The sequence below is a fragment of the Echinops telfairi genome, unplaced genomic scaffold (genome assembly GCF_000313985.2).
Source record: "Echinops telfairi isolate 266 unplaced genomic scaffold, ASM31398v2 ScPeMD7_29;HRSCAF=101, whole genome shotgun sequence".
Lineage (NCBI taxonomy): Eukaryota > Metazoa > Chordata > Mammalia > Afrosoricida > Tenrecidae > Echinops > Echinops telfairi.
The window spans coordinates 10,105,750-10,123,423 of NW_022103926.1; the positions used below are offsets into that span (position 1 = coordinate 10,105,750).

General features: G+C 48.5%; 1 protein-coding gene across 1 annotated transcript in view; it reads right to left on the reverse strand.

Annotated features, from left to right (window-relative positions):
• Positions 1 to 16,235, reverse strand: part of MED15 (mediator complex subunit 15) — a 48,628-nt gene extending 32,393 nt beyond the window's left edge. Inside the window, exons 1-2 of the mRNA XM_004716320.3 lie at positions 16,168 to 16,235; positions 3,703 to 3,790 (exon numbers count right to left, since the gene is read on the reverse strand). Coding sequence (XP_004716377.1) covers positions 3,703 to 3,790; positions 16,168 to 16,235 — 156 coding nt within the window. The remainder of the gene's footprint in view (positions 1 to 3,702; positions 3,791 to 16,167) is intronic.
• Positions 16,236 to 17,674: the final 1,439 nt, after the last annotated feature.

Consider the following 17,674-nt stretch of genomic DNA (forward strand, 5'->3'; position numbering starts at 1 on the left):
AAACCACTGACTTAGAGGCAAGGATGGTGAGACTTCGTCTCACATTCTTTTGGACAAGTTAACAGGGGAGATCAGACCCTGGAGAAGGACAACATACTTGGTAAAAAGGAGGAGCAGCAAAAAAGAAGGCCCTCACGAGATGAAGTGACACACGGGCTGCACCGATGGGCTCAGACGTACGTACTCCACAGTGCCCTGGAGAGATGGGTACGGTGGATCAAAGGGACAAACCTGACTACAACCGTTTCAACTCTGTCAGTTGATCCCCCCTGTGGTGCACGCTGGACCTGATCTGGTTCTCAATCTGTATTTTTGTTTTGCTCCTGTTTGTTCATATTAGGGTTTATCTCAGAGGTGTTATGTCATTGGGGGGAGTCACCCTCTTGAAGTTGTGTTATATTTTTTGTTTTTGGATTGATGGACCTATACGGGCAAGTTGAATAAGGGTTTGGGAGTGATGAGGGGAGTGGGGTCAAAGGGAGATTATGTCAAGAAGTCCAGGAAAAAAAAGAATGTTTGGAAACTGACTATTGTACCAACCCTACAATACTGCTTGACGTGATTGAACTATGGAATTATATATGTATTAACTCCCAATTAATAATAATTTTTTAAAAAAGGAACCTTGCTGTGTGCTCAGGAGGGCAGGTGAACCCCCACCAGGGTGCTACCTCCAGCTCAGCCTCCCCATCTCCCACAGCCCTCCTGTTGCTCTGTCTCCTGGCACTGAGGAAGCACAAAGCCACGGATGGTGTAGCTCTGTGTGCAACATGTGACAGGCCCTCAATAAACACTGCTTATGCAGATGGAAGAAGGAAAAAAAAAGGAAGCTTGGTGGAACAGTGGGTTAAGCGTTGGGCTGACACTTGGGTTGACAATTTAAATCCACCAGCCATTCTGTGGGAGAAGGACGAGACGATTTGCTTTTGTAGTGATTGATAGCCTTGGAAACCCTATGGAGCAGCTCTGTGCTGGTATGAATCAGAATCAACTCAATGGGAATGGGTTTGGCTTTTATTACACATAAGTACTTTGTTTATAAAAATACAAGCCAACAAAACAGAAAAACATCCTATGCTTGAAAGCATTTGCAGATGATTTCTCTTAAAAGGCTTCTATCCAGAATATACGTAAAGAACTCTTGTTTAACGCAATAATAAAATAAATTTTAAAAGCTCCTCAACCAAAGAATAAACTAGGGAACTGTATAGACATTCCTCCAGGGAAGGCAGACAAAAGGTCAATAAGTACACTATAAGATGCTCCACATCCGAAAATCAAAAGCATCTCACAACCAATGAGATGTCTAGAATTAACAAGCTGAACATGAACAGTAAGTAACAAGTGTTGGTAAGGAGCTGGAGAAATTGAGGGTCACCAACCAAACCAAACTCACTGCCATGGAGGTGATTCCAACGTAGTGCAACACTGGAGGGCAGAGGAGAATTGCCCCTTTGGTTTCTAAGACTTTAAACCTTTATGGAAACAGATGGCCTCATCATTCTCTCATGGAGGAAATAATGGTTCAACTGTGACCTTGTGGTTGACAGCTCAATATGTAAGTCACTGATCCATCACGGCTCCTTATACGCAGCTAACAGTTACGTGAGATGGTGTAATTGTTTTGGATAATGGTTTAGCAAGTCCTCAAAAACCTAAATACAGTTATATGACCCAGACACTCCACGCCTAATGAAAACAATGTCCACACAAACTCTGGTCGTAAATGGTCACAGTAGCATGATAAATAATAGCCCAAAAGTGGGCACAACCCAAATGATGACTGAATAAACAAGATGTAGTCTTATCTATACAAAGGCGTATCATTCAAAAATGAAATGGAATAGTGTTGAAAATGTTACAACATGGTTCATGGATGAACCTTAAAATATATATATATATATATATATAATGTGTTAGGTGAAAGGAGCCAGTCAAAACACCCCACGTGATATGATTTCATGACTCATAGTGACACTGCCCAGACCTGTCTCATCCTCACAATCAACATGTGTGAGCCCACTGTGCTCATCTGTCTCATGGGGGATCTCCCTCTTTTTCACTGACCCAGAGACAAGGAAGTGGTTGCCAGGGAGGTTTGGGGGCAACTGCTAATATGCAGGGGGTCTTTTTGGGGGTAGACAAACATGCTGTAACCAGTGGTATGAGTGGCGATACTGAGAGGTAGAGGGAGAGTGGGTAGGAAAGAGGGAACCGATTACAAGGAACTATATGTGACCTCCTCCTTGGGGGATGGACAATCGAAAAGTGGGTGAAGGGAGACATCGGACAGGGCAAGATATGACAAAATAACAATTTATAAACTATCAAGGGCTCATGAGGGAGAGGGGAGCGGGGAGGGAGGGGAAAAATGAGGACCTAATGCTAGGGGCTTAAGTGGAGAGGAAATGTTTTGAGAATGATGAGGGCAATGAATGTACAAATGCGCTTTACACAATTGATGTATGTATGGATTGTGATAAGAGTTGTATGAGCCCCTAATAAAATGATTTTAAACAAAAAAAGAAAAAAAAAGAAGGGGGGGACAAACATGCTCTAACATTCAGCTTGCGGCAATGGTTGCACAGCTCTGAATACCCTGCAGGTTGTCCAGTTCTGAATTTTAAATCAGTAAACTGCACACATGCAAATAATTTGTAGAATTCAAATAATCTGTAACAAATATAATGCAAATAATTAATAACTAAGAATCGGCACAGAGTCAACTCCTATGACCAAACTCCAACCTTTGAGTTGCCACTGAGTTGATGCCAACTCAGAGAGACCCTATAGGACAGGTAGGTTTCCGAGACTGTAACTCTTTGCAGTACAACCTCCTGTCCTTCTCCTGTGGAGTGGCTGGTGGTTTCGAACTGCTGACCTTGTAGTTAGCAGCTCAATGGCACCAGAGCTCCCCCCAACTCCTGTGAGACAGAGATCAAATACATTCCAGATTTACCACTTTTTCTAGCTGCTGCGCCAGTCCATCTCTGACACCTGTCTGCCCCCAACCCATATAGCCCTTGACCCTGTAGTATTATGGCTCTGTAAGAGCTTCTGTGAGGTTGGCTGCTTACAGAAATCAACACCTTGTCTCAATTTCAAAGCACAGCCCTCCCAGCAGGACCAGGAAGCGGTCAGTCCCTGCAAGCTTGATGGGTGTATTTTTCAGTTACCATTTATACAGCAAATTGACCAATCCTTATAGAGTAGATGAAACAGACCAATCATAAGGTAGACGGCAACCCAGTCATCAAGTTGTTCATACCTTGCCAGGCAATAGTGTAAGTCACAAGCTGTTTGGGGCTGAGAACCACCTGGGAGCCCCTTTCACATCACTACCAAGTTGCTTCTTCAAAGAATGAGGGCCAAGAGAGCGGTCAGAGATACAGGGGAAATCATCCAAACTGCTTTTCCAAAGAACCAAAGCAAACGGTCATCTAAAGGAGGCCCACAGGGTACCCATGAGCAAGCCTGGATGAAGGGGTTGTAGAGCAAGGCTGGGCCTGTGCTCTCTTTGCAGCATCAGGCCCCCCTTCCTGTAACATGGACAGCCTTGAAGGTAGACAGGGGGCTGCAGGTAAAGGCGACAGAGCTCAGGATCAGTGAATGGCCACCCAGTGCCCAACCAAGGTAGAGGTGTACTCCCTGCCACTTCACCAAGCCTTTCTGCCACAGGGCTCCACCCACATCAGGCCTTACCCGGGTCTTGGCTTTCAGGAACACATGGCTCTCCATGTCTTTGCTGGATTTATTGTGGGCCACACCAGCCTTCCTCATGGCATCCTCGCTGAAACACAAAAGGGGGGAGAAGTTTATGCACCCAGTGTGTTACCCAGTGTGCCCCCTCCAACACACACACAACTCCACCCCACCGGCTGTAGGGGCCTAGCCAGCAGATCCAGCCTGGCAGCTGCCGCTGAGGTCATCCTTCAGTTACCCCTCAGGTTAGGGCGGGAGCCAGACACGAGGCAGGACACTAAACAGTGCAACTGAGAAGTAGCAGGACCAGTAAGACAGGCAGCTTCCACTGCCGGCCTGGTGGTGCCTGGTCCCACAGCAGCTCTGCAAAGCAAAAGGGCCATGTGAAGTCCCATCTCAGGTCTTCCCAAGGCAAAAGTGCCTTCCAGGGATACACAAACCTCCAGGTGGGTCCAAAGCCCAACCTCAACACACAGGAGAAGACAGCGCGCGTGCGCACACACGAGAAGAACATCCCGTCAGAGGTATAAGGTCAAATACTGTCTGATTTCACTTCTAGAAAATGGTTATTAGCCAGTGTCAGGTTGGTTCCTGCTCCTGACAACCCCAAGGTGTTCTGACTAGAACTGTTCCATGGGGGATGTTGGGGACTATTTTCTTTACAGAAACAGAACATCGGGCCTTTCTTCCCCAGAGTCGCTGGTGGGGGTGGTTTTTAAACGGCCAACCCTGTGGCTATTGGTTTGTACCACCCTCCATGCCTTAAGTAGATGGGATGTTGGGTTTTTCGGGGAGGGAAGCGGGTCCACTTTCTATTGTGGTTTACAAAGTAGATCATTAGTTTTCCATTCAACAACCCAGACCAATTTGCTTTATCTCATCGACTGCGTCCCTTCAATGTGGCCCTGACAGGAAGGAGGAGTAGGGAAAGAGGGGGCTGTCTCCACTGAATGCTGACACTAAACAAACACTGGCTGGCCAATACCACACTAAAGGCGTTGGAAGGAAATCAGGCACACTTTAGACGCCTATGGGGACATGCCTCGCCCATCCTCATTTCTAAGGAGCACTCTGACTGTACTTTCTCCAAGACAGATTTGTTCCTTCTGGCAGTCCAGTGTATGGATACTCGTGTTCTTCCCTCATATCAACATTCATGTGCCTCGTTCTCCTCCAGTCTTCCTTACAGAACCCTCAAAACGATTAGTGGTCACCTAGCAGAGGAAGGAGGAAGCCTGGTGGTGTAGTGGCTACTCCAAGGTCAGCAGTTTGAAATCACCAGCTGCTCCTCAAAGACAAGGGCTTTCTATACCTGTGAAGAGTTACAGTCTCAAAATAAAATTAAAATAAAAAGAGTTTCTGCATCAGAGACCCAGAAGGGCAGTTCTACTCGGTCCCATAGGGTCGCTATGAGATGGCATTGACTCGATGGCTGGGAGTTTGGTTTGGGCTGGGGCGGGAAAAGAGGGAAAGGGCAAGTTTTTGCACTGAGCTGATACTGATGGAGAAGACATCTTTTGGAAAAGGACAAAGAATGGTTGTCACCTTGAAGAATGTCATCTATGGGACTGAATTCAACATGTCGAAAGTGCTGACTTGGTGTCTGTTTCGTGGTGCTTATTTCCCCACGATTACAATAAAGAAAGAAACACCTCTTCAAAGCACACTTGGCCAAGTCAGAAACCCTGGAACAACCTGAGATGGCTTACGGGTGTGGATTCTATGTTATTCAAATGCTCTGTGGATGCGTTCTGCCACATGCTCTTGGAGGCACAGCTGGGTTCTCCAGCCTGTTCCCAGTGCTGCATGGAGCCCACCGTGCCTTTGCCCACAAAGCCCTTGCGTTCGGTGCCTGTCTCCCCGACACCAGACAAGCTGAGAACCAAATGAGTGAGCAGTCACTCATTGGTGCTGAAAAGCCAGCCTGCAGCTGCCTGAGATACAACAGTGGTTCCAACCCCAAACCAACCCATCCCAACGGCTAACATAGCAGGCTAGGAGCTGGCAGGGGCAGGTCTGCAACCCTGAAAAAACCTCGGAGAGCAGGCTTTCTGGCCAGAGAGGTATATGACAGAAAGAGCCAACTCCATTGCTCCCTCTCAGACTGCTAGACTGTTCACTCAACAAACAGTCATCAACCTGGAATCCTGGCTCCTGAACTGTGAGTGAGGCAGAAGCTCTTAGGCCCTGGGTCCCAAGGCACTCACCTCCAGGAGCAGGCGTGCCAAGGCAGCAAAGATGGGGCAGAGGATCTGATGGGGGGAAGTGGGGCATGGGCATATCTGGATCAAGGGAAAAGTAAGCTACCTTGGTCTATGTCTGGCAACAAGGTGTCCCTGGGTAGGCTCTGGAGAACACTGGGCATCCTGATTGCAAAAGACATATCACCCACCTTCCAGTCATCCTGTTCCTCCTCTTGTCTTTTGATAAGAATGTTAAAAGGGGACTGTTAGGAAGTCCTATAAAAATCAGGAGACTTTAGAGGGCAGAGTGCTTTTATACTGAGGGCAAACAGGGGGCCTAAATGAGGGCAGAGGTACGACAAATGCAGACCTACTGAGACTGGAAGAATCACAGAGACTACTGCCCTGCTGTACTCTTCAAATCGCGAATTATAACTAAATACTGAAGTCACCTTGTAAATAAAAAAATTGCCTCACAAAATAAAGAACATTACCTGAAGGACTGTCCTCCTTAGGACCATGGTCTAGGGCAGCAGTTCTCAACCTGTGGGTTGCAACCCCTTTGGGGGTAGAATGACCCTTTCACAGGGGTCACCTGATTCATAACAGTAGCAAAATTACAGTTATGAAGGAGCAATGAAAATAATTTTATGGTTGGGGGTCACCACAACATGAGGAGCTGTATTAAAGGGTCACAGCATTAGGAAGGTTGAGAACCACTGGTCTAGGGGGACATCATGGTCAACTGGCATAACATAATTCACAATATTCTACATCCTACTTGGGGGGGTAGCAACTGGGGTCTTAAAAGCTCAGGAGCAGCCATCCAAGGTGCACCCTACTGGTCTCTCCTCTGGAAGAGGATGGAAGAAAGTCAAGGACACATGTAAACTAGGTCCACAAAAGACCAATGGGCCACACAAACAAACACCAGTCTCCAAGATGTGGAGTGCAGAACTACTTGAGGCCTGGCCACCACTACTACCTGCTCTGAACAAGATGGCATTAGGAAGTCCTGGGTAGTGTGGGAGAAAAGTGTGGAGTAAAACTCAAAATCGTAAAACAGACTGGTCAGATAAATTGAAAGAACTCTAAGACTAAGGCCTTTCGTGACCCTTCAGGTTTGGAACTGAACTTACCTCAAGGCTCAATTTTCAGCCAAACAAAAAGCAGGTCTAGAAGGGGAACAATGACACTAGTGAGGTATACATAGCTTAAGATAATCAATCATTTGAAACCAAAAGGGCAGCACTGGCCCAAGGACAAAGTTCAGAGGGTTAGGAAGGAAGGAAGAATGGAAACGGAGGAAGTGGTACATCGAGGAGATTGCAATAGATGAGATGAGACAAAAAGCAAATGAACTGTTGATATAAAACTGATGATCTGTCTGTAAACCTTCACCCAATTCACAATAGACAGTTTAAACAAACACACAAATGTCTAACAAGAAACCAGTACAGCCCTTCACAGCACGACCACCACTAGCAAACAGAGCAGAACTGTCTGGAAGAATCCCCTACATCCAAACATCTGCTGGGTATGGTCTCCACGTGCCTTGAGCCTGGGCTGCAGGCGCAGAGCCCAGCTAGAACGACCCCCCCTCAAGAATCCAACCTGTAAGAAAACGCTGAATCAAACTCAGAGCCTAAATTTGATTTTTTTTAAAACGTGTGTTGATGCGCAAAGAGGACTTCAATAAGTTTGTGAGAAAATTCTATTATTTTTCAACTCAATTTTTCTATGAACTCCCTAAAGTCCTCTTAGTATATACATACAACAATAAACCACAAGTCATAATGTATTACTACCAAAAAAACCTCAAACACCTTTATTAAACAAAAGAAGTAGTACAGAGTGCTCACCATAAGGTGGCTGCGAGTCGGACCTGACTCAGTGGGACCTAACAGCAGCAGCAGCATTAAAATGGGAAGCTGTTGTTTAACATATCCTCCATCTGGATCTACGCACTTCTGAAGGCAGTACTGTCATCTCTCTAAGCCTTCCCTGAAGAATTCTGCCCTCTTTGATTCACACCACCACAAAAAAAGGCAGGTTTGGCATCCTTGATGGACTCGAATCATGTTCCTTTGGAATCTTCTTTGAGTTTAGGAACAAGAAGTCTGAAAGGGCGAGACAGGGGCTGCAGGGTGAATGGGGTGAGGTTTCCCAATGAAATTCTGATAGGACAGTCCATGCTGCCTCCCAAGAGCAAGCAGGTGCATAGTCATGACGGACAATTCCTCAGTGCAACTTTCTGGGCCTTTTCCCTCACCAATGCAATTTTCAATATTCTTGAAAGGTCTCTCTTAAAAAGTCTCTGTGAACAGCCTGTGTCTTTTGTAACTATCTATTAAGATTAGTCCTTTGGAATCCCCCAAAACAGTTACCATAATTCTGAGTTGAACTCAGCCTTGAATATAACGGGCCTCGGGGATCCTCTTGGAAGCCACTGTTGTGATAGGGCTTTACTCTCTGGAACCTATTGGTAGACCCAAGACTTGCCTCTGGTTCCAATTCATTCCATAAAATTTTCTACATTAACTTCAATTTTTCTCGAAAGACTGATTGAAAAAATTACCGTATATACTTGAGTATAAGCCGACCCGATTATCAGCCGAGGCACCTAATTTTACCACAAAAACTACATTAAAAAATGTGCTGAAGATGGACATTGGGCCTACTCAAGTACTCCCTCAAAACAAGTACACTTTTTTCTAATAATCCAGCACTCTGAGATGCTCACCTTCCCAACATGATCGCTGAAGACAAAGCAAGCGTATAAGCAAATGTGAAGAAAGCTGATGGTAGCCGGCTATCAAAGATATAGCGCCTGAGGTCTTAAAGGCTTTAAGAAAACATGCGGCCATCTAGCTGAGACGCAACAAAGCCCACATGGAAGCAGCACACCAGCCTGTGTGATCACGAGGTGTCAATGAGATCAGGTATCAGGCATCAAAGACCCAGAACAAAAAATCATATCAATGTGAATGAGGGGGAGTGCAGAGTGGAAGGCCAAAGCCAATCAGTAAGCAAATGGACATCCCCTTACAGAAGGGCCACAGGGAGAAGACAGGCCAGTTGGTGTTGCACCGATGAAATATAGTTTTTCTCTGTTTTTTTAATGCTTCCGCCCCCCGACTATCATGACCCTAATTCTTCTACCTTACAAATCTGGCTAGACCAGAGTATGTACATGAGTACAGATAAGAGTTGGAAACACAGGGAATATAGGACAGATAAACTCTTCTGGATCAATATTGAGAGTAGCCATACCAGGAGGGGAAGGGGAAGGTCGGGGAGAAAGGGGGAACCGATCACAATGACCTACCTATAACCCCCTCCCAGGGGGATGGACAACAGACAAGGGGGTGGGGAGGAGACATCGGACAGTGAAAGACATGAAAAAATAATAGTAATTTGTAAATTATCAAGTGTTCATGACGGAGGAAGAGGGAGGGAGGGGAAAAAAATGAGCTGATACCAAGGGCTCAAGTAGAAAGAAAATACTTTGAAAATGATGATGGCAACATATGTACAAATGTGCTTGACACAATGGATGGATGGACTGTGGTAAGCCCCTAATAAAATAATTTTTAAAAACTCACAGAACTCAACAAGGTAAAAATCAATAAAAATGCTGCCAAAAAAAAAGTGCTGAAAAGTTCAGCTTCTACTCGAGTATATACGGTAGTTCTTTGAGCGAGGCGATCTTTGAGCAAAGCTTTCTTAAGCATACACGCCTTTTTTTTTAGCCACCCCAGTGAGATCAAGACAAGCATACTGTTGAGAGACCTTGGTTGCAACCCTCCACACTGGCGCATGTCTGAACTGGAACCCACATGGCAGTATTTTTTTACTCCTGCACATTTAAAATCAGGATGTGTGAAGCTACAAGCACACGGCAACAGCACTAGAGGAAACACATCAGGATGTCGGACATGGCCTTCTCTGGGCTGAGATTGGGAACCTCCTTCCTGTTTTTAAGCACTCTACAATGTTTTCTGCAAAAGAGTACGTAAGGCACTACACCCATCAGGGCTAAACACACCCCCAGCCAAAAAAGGCACTGGGGTGAGGGCAGAGGTTACCCTGACTTCGCTGAATAACTCTTCCAACGAGCTGTACAACCTGGCGCTGCTGTGTCCAAACCCTCAGCTGCTGTGTCCAAATCCTCACCTCTACCACTTGCTGCATCTCCTCTCAAAGCCCTCACCCATGGAGCTGGGGAATGGGGGCTGCACCCTGCCCAGGTACCCCACAGCAACATCAACAGGGGGCCCCACCCCCTCACCCGTGCAACTGACCTCTAGGGTCATACCAAATTACTTGGTATGGCTCTTCTATCTATAGTCTTTGTAACACCCACCAAATGACTGGGTGGGGGGCATGCAAATAAGACACATGAGACTAACTGGGGATCAGTCCGTTTTGCCACTCCAGTGGGCGTAAGTGAGCCATCTCAGAAACAGGAACAGAGAATCTTATGACCATCAAGAAAGAGGAGGCAAGAGTGAAACACATATGTCTGAGATCCTTGCCCTGAGAGGAGGCAGTGGCATACATTGGCACACTGGGCCGTGGGTGGGCTTCTCAGCCCAAGGAACAAGTAAAGCTGAGTGCTTCAGGCAGGAGACTGGCTCAAAGAGTGAGCTGCCCTAGGCACTTATCAGCCCTAAAGCAGCTCTGTAATGCTTAAACAAATGGGCAGAGGCCAAGGCGCCACATGGCTAAGAAACCGAGAACCAGAAGATGTGCCTGCTGGCTGCTTGAGAAGTGCTGCTGCAGACAAAAGAACTGTACTGTTAATATTTCTGATGCAGACTTGTGGTAACCTGTCTACCCCTCCCTAATAAACCGTCATCATTCTGAGTATTGTCTGTGAGTTTGGTGTTGCCACTGAAACAAGTTAAGAAGCCAGGAGGGACAATCTGTATTGTAATAAAGCAGGATGGAGGGTGGAGGCATTTCTGACCTCTGCCTTCAAGAATAATGACTGGGCAGATGTGGAGATGGAGTCTCCTTCCCCCAATTGTTAGGTTTGAGCCCACTATTGTAGCCACGGTGCCAATCCATCTCATGAGTCCTTTTCCAGGGACTGATCCCTCCTTATAACATGTCCAAAGTATGTTGAGACAAAGGTTCACCATTCTAGCTTCTAAGGAACATTGGGGCTGGACTTCCTCCAAGACGTGGTTCGTTGTTCTGGCAGTCCACAGTAAGTTATGTCCCTGCCTTCCCACTACTCCATCACTCCTGACACTGTCACACTCTCTCTCTGTCCTGAGCCACAGGGGCTGGGCGCTCACAAGTTAAGAAGACACAGTTCTTGGATGTGTTAATTCACTAGATTCTTCATGGAAGATAAATTTTTTCTACGAGAGTCATCGATGTTTTCTGGGAAAGTCCGCAGGGTACAGTGGCCGGTCTCAGAGAGGGGACATCTCCCAACCAGAAAGCTCTCTAAGTCTCTTTCTGTGCCAGTACCTTGAGGTTCACCAAACCAGGTCTCCTCAGGAAGGAAATTGCTGGTCTGGCCATTCACCCTAGCCAGAAAAATCCTTTAGTGTGGCCCAGAATCCCCAGATAAAGTGACCCCAATTACTCCAGGGGCTATTTCTCCAGAGCCAAGGGCAGAAGTCACCTTTAAATAGGCCCTTTATTCTACAAAGGAGCCCCGATGGCGTAGTGAATACAAGCTAGGCTACTAACCACACGGTCAGCAGTTAGAAACCACGAGCCATTCCTCTGGAGAAAAGACAAGGCAAGCCCTCTACTCCACTACAGAGCGAGTCTCTGATAACCACAGGGGCAGTTTTATCCTGTCCGATAGGGCCAATATGGGTCTGAATCAATTCAGTGGTAGCGAGTTTGAGTTGTTCCTTTTAACCCCACAATAAAGTCCAGTAGCACAATAGGTTAAACATTCGGCCGCCTACCAAAAGTGCAGTGGTTCAAACCCATCAGCCACTCTGAAGGAGGAAAAATGAAGCTGCTGCTCCCTTGAAAACTGACAGCCTTGGAAACCGTATGGGGCAGTTCTACTCTGTTCTGTGGGGTGGCTCTGGGTGGGCATCACCTGAAGGGGAGTTTTTGTTTGTTTATTTACCCCACAATGTACACACCCAGGAGGAGACCAGTGTCAGCATGCGGAGACCCCAGAAAGAGCCTGCTGCGTGCTTGGTGTGTTCCTTGCAACTTCTCCACACCTATGTTGTTGTTTGCAACTTCTCCACACCTATGTTGTTGTTGTTGTTGTTAGGGACAGCTGAGTAGCGACACTATGTATAACAGAAGAGTACACACCCCAGCCCTGCACCATCCTCACAATTACTCTTACGTGCGAGCCCTCGTTGCAGCTGCTGTGCCAATCCACTTCTCTTTTGCAGGTGTGAAATAGTCTCAAATGAAACGTTTCACTCCTGCTCAAACCAAAAAGAGATATAAGAGCTGGCAAGAGCCTTGCCAGCCTGAAACGAGAGCCACCACTGCTGTTTTCTTCGGGGGGAGTGGGGGTGGGCTTCAAATAGGCCATGGGAAAATGGAAAGAGAAGGGTATTTCCCCACCAACCCACAGGTCCCAACCTGTGGTTGTTGAAGGTAGAGCACTGAGCTGGAAGCTCACCAAGATGCAAAGGAGTGAGACCAGATCCCACACTCAGGGACTTTAGATTATAAGCATGCCTCCTTTTATGAAACTTCACTGTAGGTACCGCATCTCCCACAGATTGAGAGGAAATCTATCACTGGAAGGGCCCTCTGCACATTGGACACACAAGTAGACACGGAGACCAAGAGTAAAACTTGATCCTGTGTGTGACCACAGTCTCCCATATTTTAAATTTTTGTTTACAAAGAGAAAACAAAGGAAGTGGAATCCAGAAAGGGGCCAGCACATACCCCCCAAAGTGCTGGGAATGTTCAAGAAGCTGAGAGATGTGAGTCTCAGCCAGGCTGAAGGTGGGTACTGGACTTCCCTCAAAGCACTGGCAGCCTTCTACAGGGTTCCGGCAGGCTGGGCATTACATCACATGGCTGCTGGCAGAAGGAGGATGGGACTGGAGGGGGGAACCAATGCCCAGACAGGTGGGAGGAGGTGGAGGCAGTACAGACTAAGGAACCAAAAGGCCAAACCCACTGCCCTCAAGTAGATTACATACAACTCATAGTGACCTGGTGCTAGAGGACAGAGTAGGGTTTCCAAGGCGGCCAATCTTTAGGCAAGTAAATGGTCTCATCTTTCTCCCCAGAAAGATTAAGCCTGACAAGTTAAGCCTTGGGTTGTGAATGGCAAGATCAGAGGTTCAAATCCACCAGCAGGTCTGCAGAAGAGGAGGTGGTCTACTCCTATAAAGATCTGCAGTCTCAGAATCCCTAAGGAGCAATTCTACTCTGTCCTATAGGATCACTAGGAGTCACAATCAACCAGACGGCAGAGGGTTTGAATTCGGGAATCTTTATGAGAGTCCCTACATGCTGCTAACTAAAAGGCTGAAGGTTCAAGTTTACCCAGAAGCACCTTGGAAAAAAGGCCTGACAATCTGCTTCCAAAACAGCAGCCACTGAAAATCCTATGGAGACCCATACCACACACACACACCCCCACTGCCCTAGTCTTTTTGTCCTCTTCCTCCAAATCTCATCATCCTAAATCAGCCACCATAAAGAATAACAACGAAATAAACAATGGGGCTGATTTACTTTGGCACACGTGGGATCACTGAATGAGGGTCAGCTCCATGGCGACTATAATCCCTGGGACCTTTGAACAGGCCACTACATATAGCCAAAGGGATTTTGCAGGTGTCATTTAAATGACAGACTAACACAGGGAGATTATCCTGGCTTTCCTAAGTGGGTCCAATCACCTCTGAGGCCTTCACAACAGAGAAATTTCTCTGGCTGGAGTCAGATTCGAAGCCCAAGCAGAACTCTGTCTGCCCTTCTGGAGGGGCCCCTAGAAAGCCTGAGAGGACGTGCAGCTGCCTCTGAGAAGGAACTGACCCCTGGCCAACAGCCAGCAGGGAAAGAGTGCTACCAGCAACCTGAAGGAGTGCGATGCAGCTCTTTCCGGAAGCCTCCAGAAGGAATGCAGTGTTGCCACACCTTGGTCTTGGCCCCTTAAGACCTTAGGCAGAGAACTCAGCTGAGCCTACCTGATCCCCTGACCTTCAGAAACAATCAGATAATAGAACTTGTGTTTTACACCTGCAAGTCAAGGCAGCAGTTTGCTAAGGCAGCAAAAGAACCAAAATACAAATAACGATCTCGTAAAATTTAAGAGCTCAGTCCAGAAGCAAAAGGAAGCTGAATTATGAATTATGCAGGCAGCCTCAATATGCAGTCCTCCTTCACACTCCCTTCGCCCAGTCCGCAGACCTTTGGTGGTAACACCCCCAATAATCAGGGTTTCCCCACAGAGGAATTTGTGCTCCAAGGGCTTCCATGAATTTGTGGGAATACTGAATGAAAAGAACAGCCTTTCCCCCCACAAATATCTCAAAGCCCCCTCGTCTGCATCCTTGAGATAGGAGACACTACTGGCTGCTAACAGAAAGCTTGGAGGAGATGAAGAATCACCTGGCACTTCACTTCAAAGTGAAACCAGTTGTCCCCACCCCACCCCACCCCACCCCAAAACACACACACACACACACACACACAGCGCCAGGAGTTGGTAACAACTTGCTGCCCACAGTAACAGAAGCCTGTCCACAGGTTCTGCCAGCTCTGCACAATGGCCTAGAACCTTCACAGGGTAGTCCCAGTTCCTTCCTTGGCACAGCCCACTTCCTTCCTTCCCCACAGAGGCTCAGCCCCCTCAGCCCACCTAGTTAGTCACCCAGCACTGCCAGACTCCCTTCTCTGAGTCTGTCTTCCCCTTTCCCATTCTGTCACCGTGAAAGAAGGCCTGTATCGTCACTGGCTTGGGCCATTCCACACCGCTTCGTGGGTGCATTCGGTGGGACAGGCTATGGTGATCCAGGACCGGGTGGGCAGGGAAGAAAAATAACAAGTCCCCCAAATGCCCCATCATGATCCCCTAACTGGCTTCTCGGGAGTCATCGCTCTCCTTGGTCCGCCTCCTGGTATTTTCAGGAACGTCCCAACCCAGGGTGTTTTCACTACCTTAAAGCAGGCTAGATGCCAAAGGCAGACTCAACACCTTGGCACGAGTGCTAACCCTCATTCCAGCGCCCTCTCCTTTCCTCCTGGCTCGAGCTCTCCCAACCGCAGAACTCTAAGGCGGCAGGAAAAGTCCCGCCCGCACTCGTTTCCACCGCCCCCCCTCCCGCTGCGTTCCCCCCACCCCCATCCCCACCGACTTACTCACCACCTACACCACAGGCTGTTCTGGGCCTGCCCAAGCTAACTGCCCGCGGGACCCCAAGGGTACACGGTCCCTTCATACACGTGGGCACCCATGCACAAGTCAGCAGTTCGAAACCACCAGCCGCTCTGTCGGAGAAAGACGGGGCTTTCCACTCCAGTAAACAGTTACAGCCTCGGAAACTCACGGGGGTAGCTCTACCCTTGTCTAATAGGGTCGCTAGGGGTCGGCTCCGACGCGACGGCAGTGGTTTGGTTTGGGGTGAATGTGAGGTTGTCACAACAACCAGAAAGCTCCCCTGGAGCCTGGTAAATGTGGGGCGCAGTCCGCGCGAGGGGCTGGGGTGCTGGCCCGCTCGGGCAAACCCCTTCAGTCTTCAGGCATTGGCGGCGGAGCGGGGGGCGGGGGGGGTGTTCGCCAAGAGGCGGCTCTAACCCAGCTCCACCTTCTCACCTCCAGAGCCGACCAACGCTCTGGGACGCACCTCGTCGTGAGGTCCCCAGCACCCACGGCCCCAAACTCCCCCCTCCTCGGTGGCCTCCCGCCCACGAAGCGCTCAGCTCTGCAGATCCCACAGCGGGGCTGCCTCCCCCGGCACTTTCTGCAGTCGGCGCGAAGGCAGCGGGGGCAGGCTGCCTCCGAGGCACCCTGGTGACAAGCTCGCCAGCTCGGGGCGATGACTCAGAGCCCGAGCTCGCTGGGTGGCAGAGTTCGGCCCCAGGAAAGCACCCCCGGGTCGGCCGAGCGCGGAGGCGGGAGCCAGAGGAGGGCCGCGCCCCAGAGCCCACACGGGTCCCCGGCACCTTCACTCCTCCGGTGCCCTCGGATCCCAGAGGACCCGGTTTTCTCCGGAGGGCTCCGTCCCGTCCCGGCCTCACCCGCGGCGCGAGGGAAGGCTGAGGGGGAAAGGTCCCCCGCGCCCGCCACTTCCCCCCACCCCCGGCCCCTACTCACATTTGACTGACCAGCTTTTGCCGGAAGGCGGCACTCCGCCAGTCGGTCTCCTGCCCCGAAACGTCCATGCCGGCCCCACCCCCGCTCCCGCCACCCGCGGCCCGTTCTGCCGTCGCCTCAACCGCAGCGCCAGGCCCACACCCGGAAGAAGCCGGGGACTCCTCGGCCGCTCCGGAAGTGGCGCGGAATTGTGGGCAGTAGAGTCGCGCCCGCGGGCTTGTGGGAAATGGAGTCCTGGATCCCGAGCCGAGCGAGAGCTCGCTGAGCGCTGTCCCGGGTTCGTGCGGGCGCGACCAGGCTGCCAGCGCTGTTGCCAGATGGTGTTGTTCCCTTAACCATATCCAAAAGCTCCTTGAGGTAAACCGGCTTGTACGGTTAAAACTTTCTTAGTTGATCCCCCTTCTGATGCACGCTGGAACCTGATTTGGTTTTCAACATTTTCTGTATTTTTTTCTTGGTTTGTTGGTTTGTTGGTTCATATTAGGGTTGATCTCAGAGGTGTTATGTCATGGGGGGGGGGTCACCCTCTTGAAGCTGTGTTATATGTTTTTCTATTTTACGGTAAATGAAACCCAGGATTGCTGAAGCTATCGGCACAGCAAAGTACAATAAGGGTTTGCAGGTGGGTAGGGGCGGAAAAAGGTAGATGATGTCAAGGAGTTCAGGAAGGGAAAGAATGTTTTGAAACAGATTGTGTTAGCAGTTGTTACGATACCGCTTGATGAGATGGAACTATGGAATGATACGAGTGTTAACTCCCAAACAATACTAGATAATTTTTTAAAATCTGACAAAGGTATTTTTTTAAAGGGGGGAAACGTCCCTTTAAAAGTTCAATTCACCCTCTCTCTTGCATATCTTTTAGTTGACTTGTAAACAAAAATTTTGCCTTCTGGAAACTGTTGAGTGCGATGACTGACTATATTCTGTCTTGTATGCGGTCGGCTGGGCAGTTTGTAAGAGCCACGGCCTGCAGATTGCATTCATTCGTTTATGGACAGTGGAACTCCTCACCGTCAAATACTTGGGGAAATTGGCCTTACAAAGAAAAGGGTGGACTTCACATTCAACTGATGTCAGTAAGCTGATTAATAGGGTCCAGGGCGGGCCTCCCTCTTGTGTACTCTTATTCTAGAGAATGGGAATAAGCACAGGCATAAAATTAAACTCTACTGTTATTTGGTCCAGACCCCCTGGAGGAAATGATGGAAGAGCCCTACATCCCACAAATTGCCCACATGATGGCCAAGTCTCCTCCTAGCTGGTTCCTTCAGGTTACTTTTTAGGGCAGTTAGAACATTTGCAAGATCCCTTCTTACTCTTCTTAATCACTCCAAACCTGTGTCACCCATATTCTTCCTGTTACTAGGACTATGTTCTGTTTCCTCAGATCAAGGATCTCCATCCCTGAATTAGAGTTGCACACGAATTGGTGGCGGGTCAAAAGTACAAATTACTTCATGATTTTTTGTAATCGTTATATAAAACATTTTTTGTGTGTGATAGA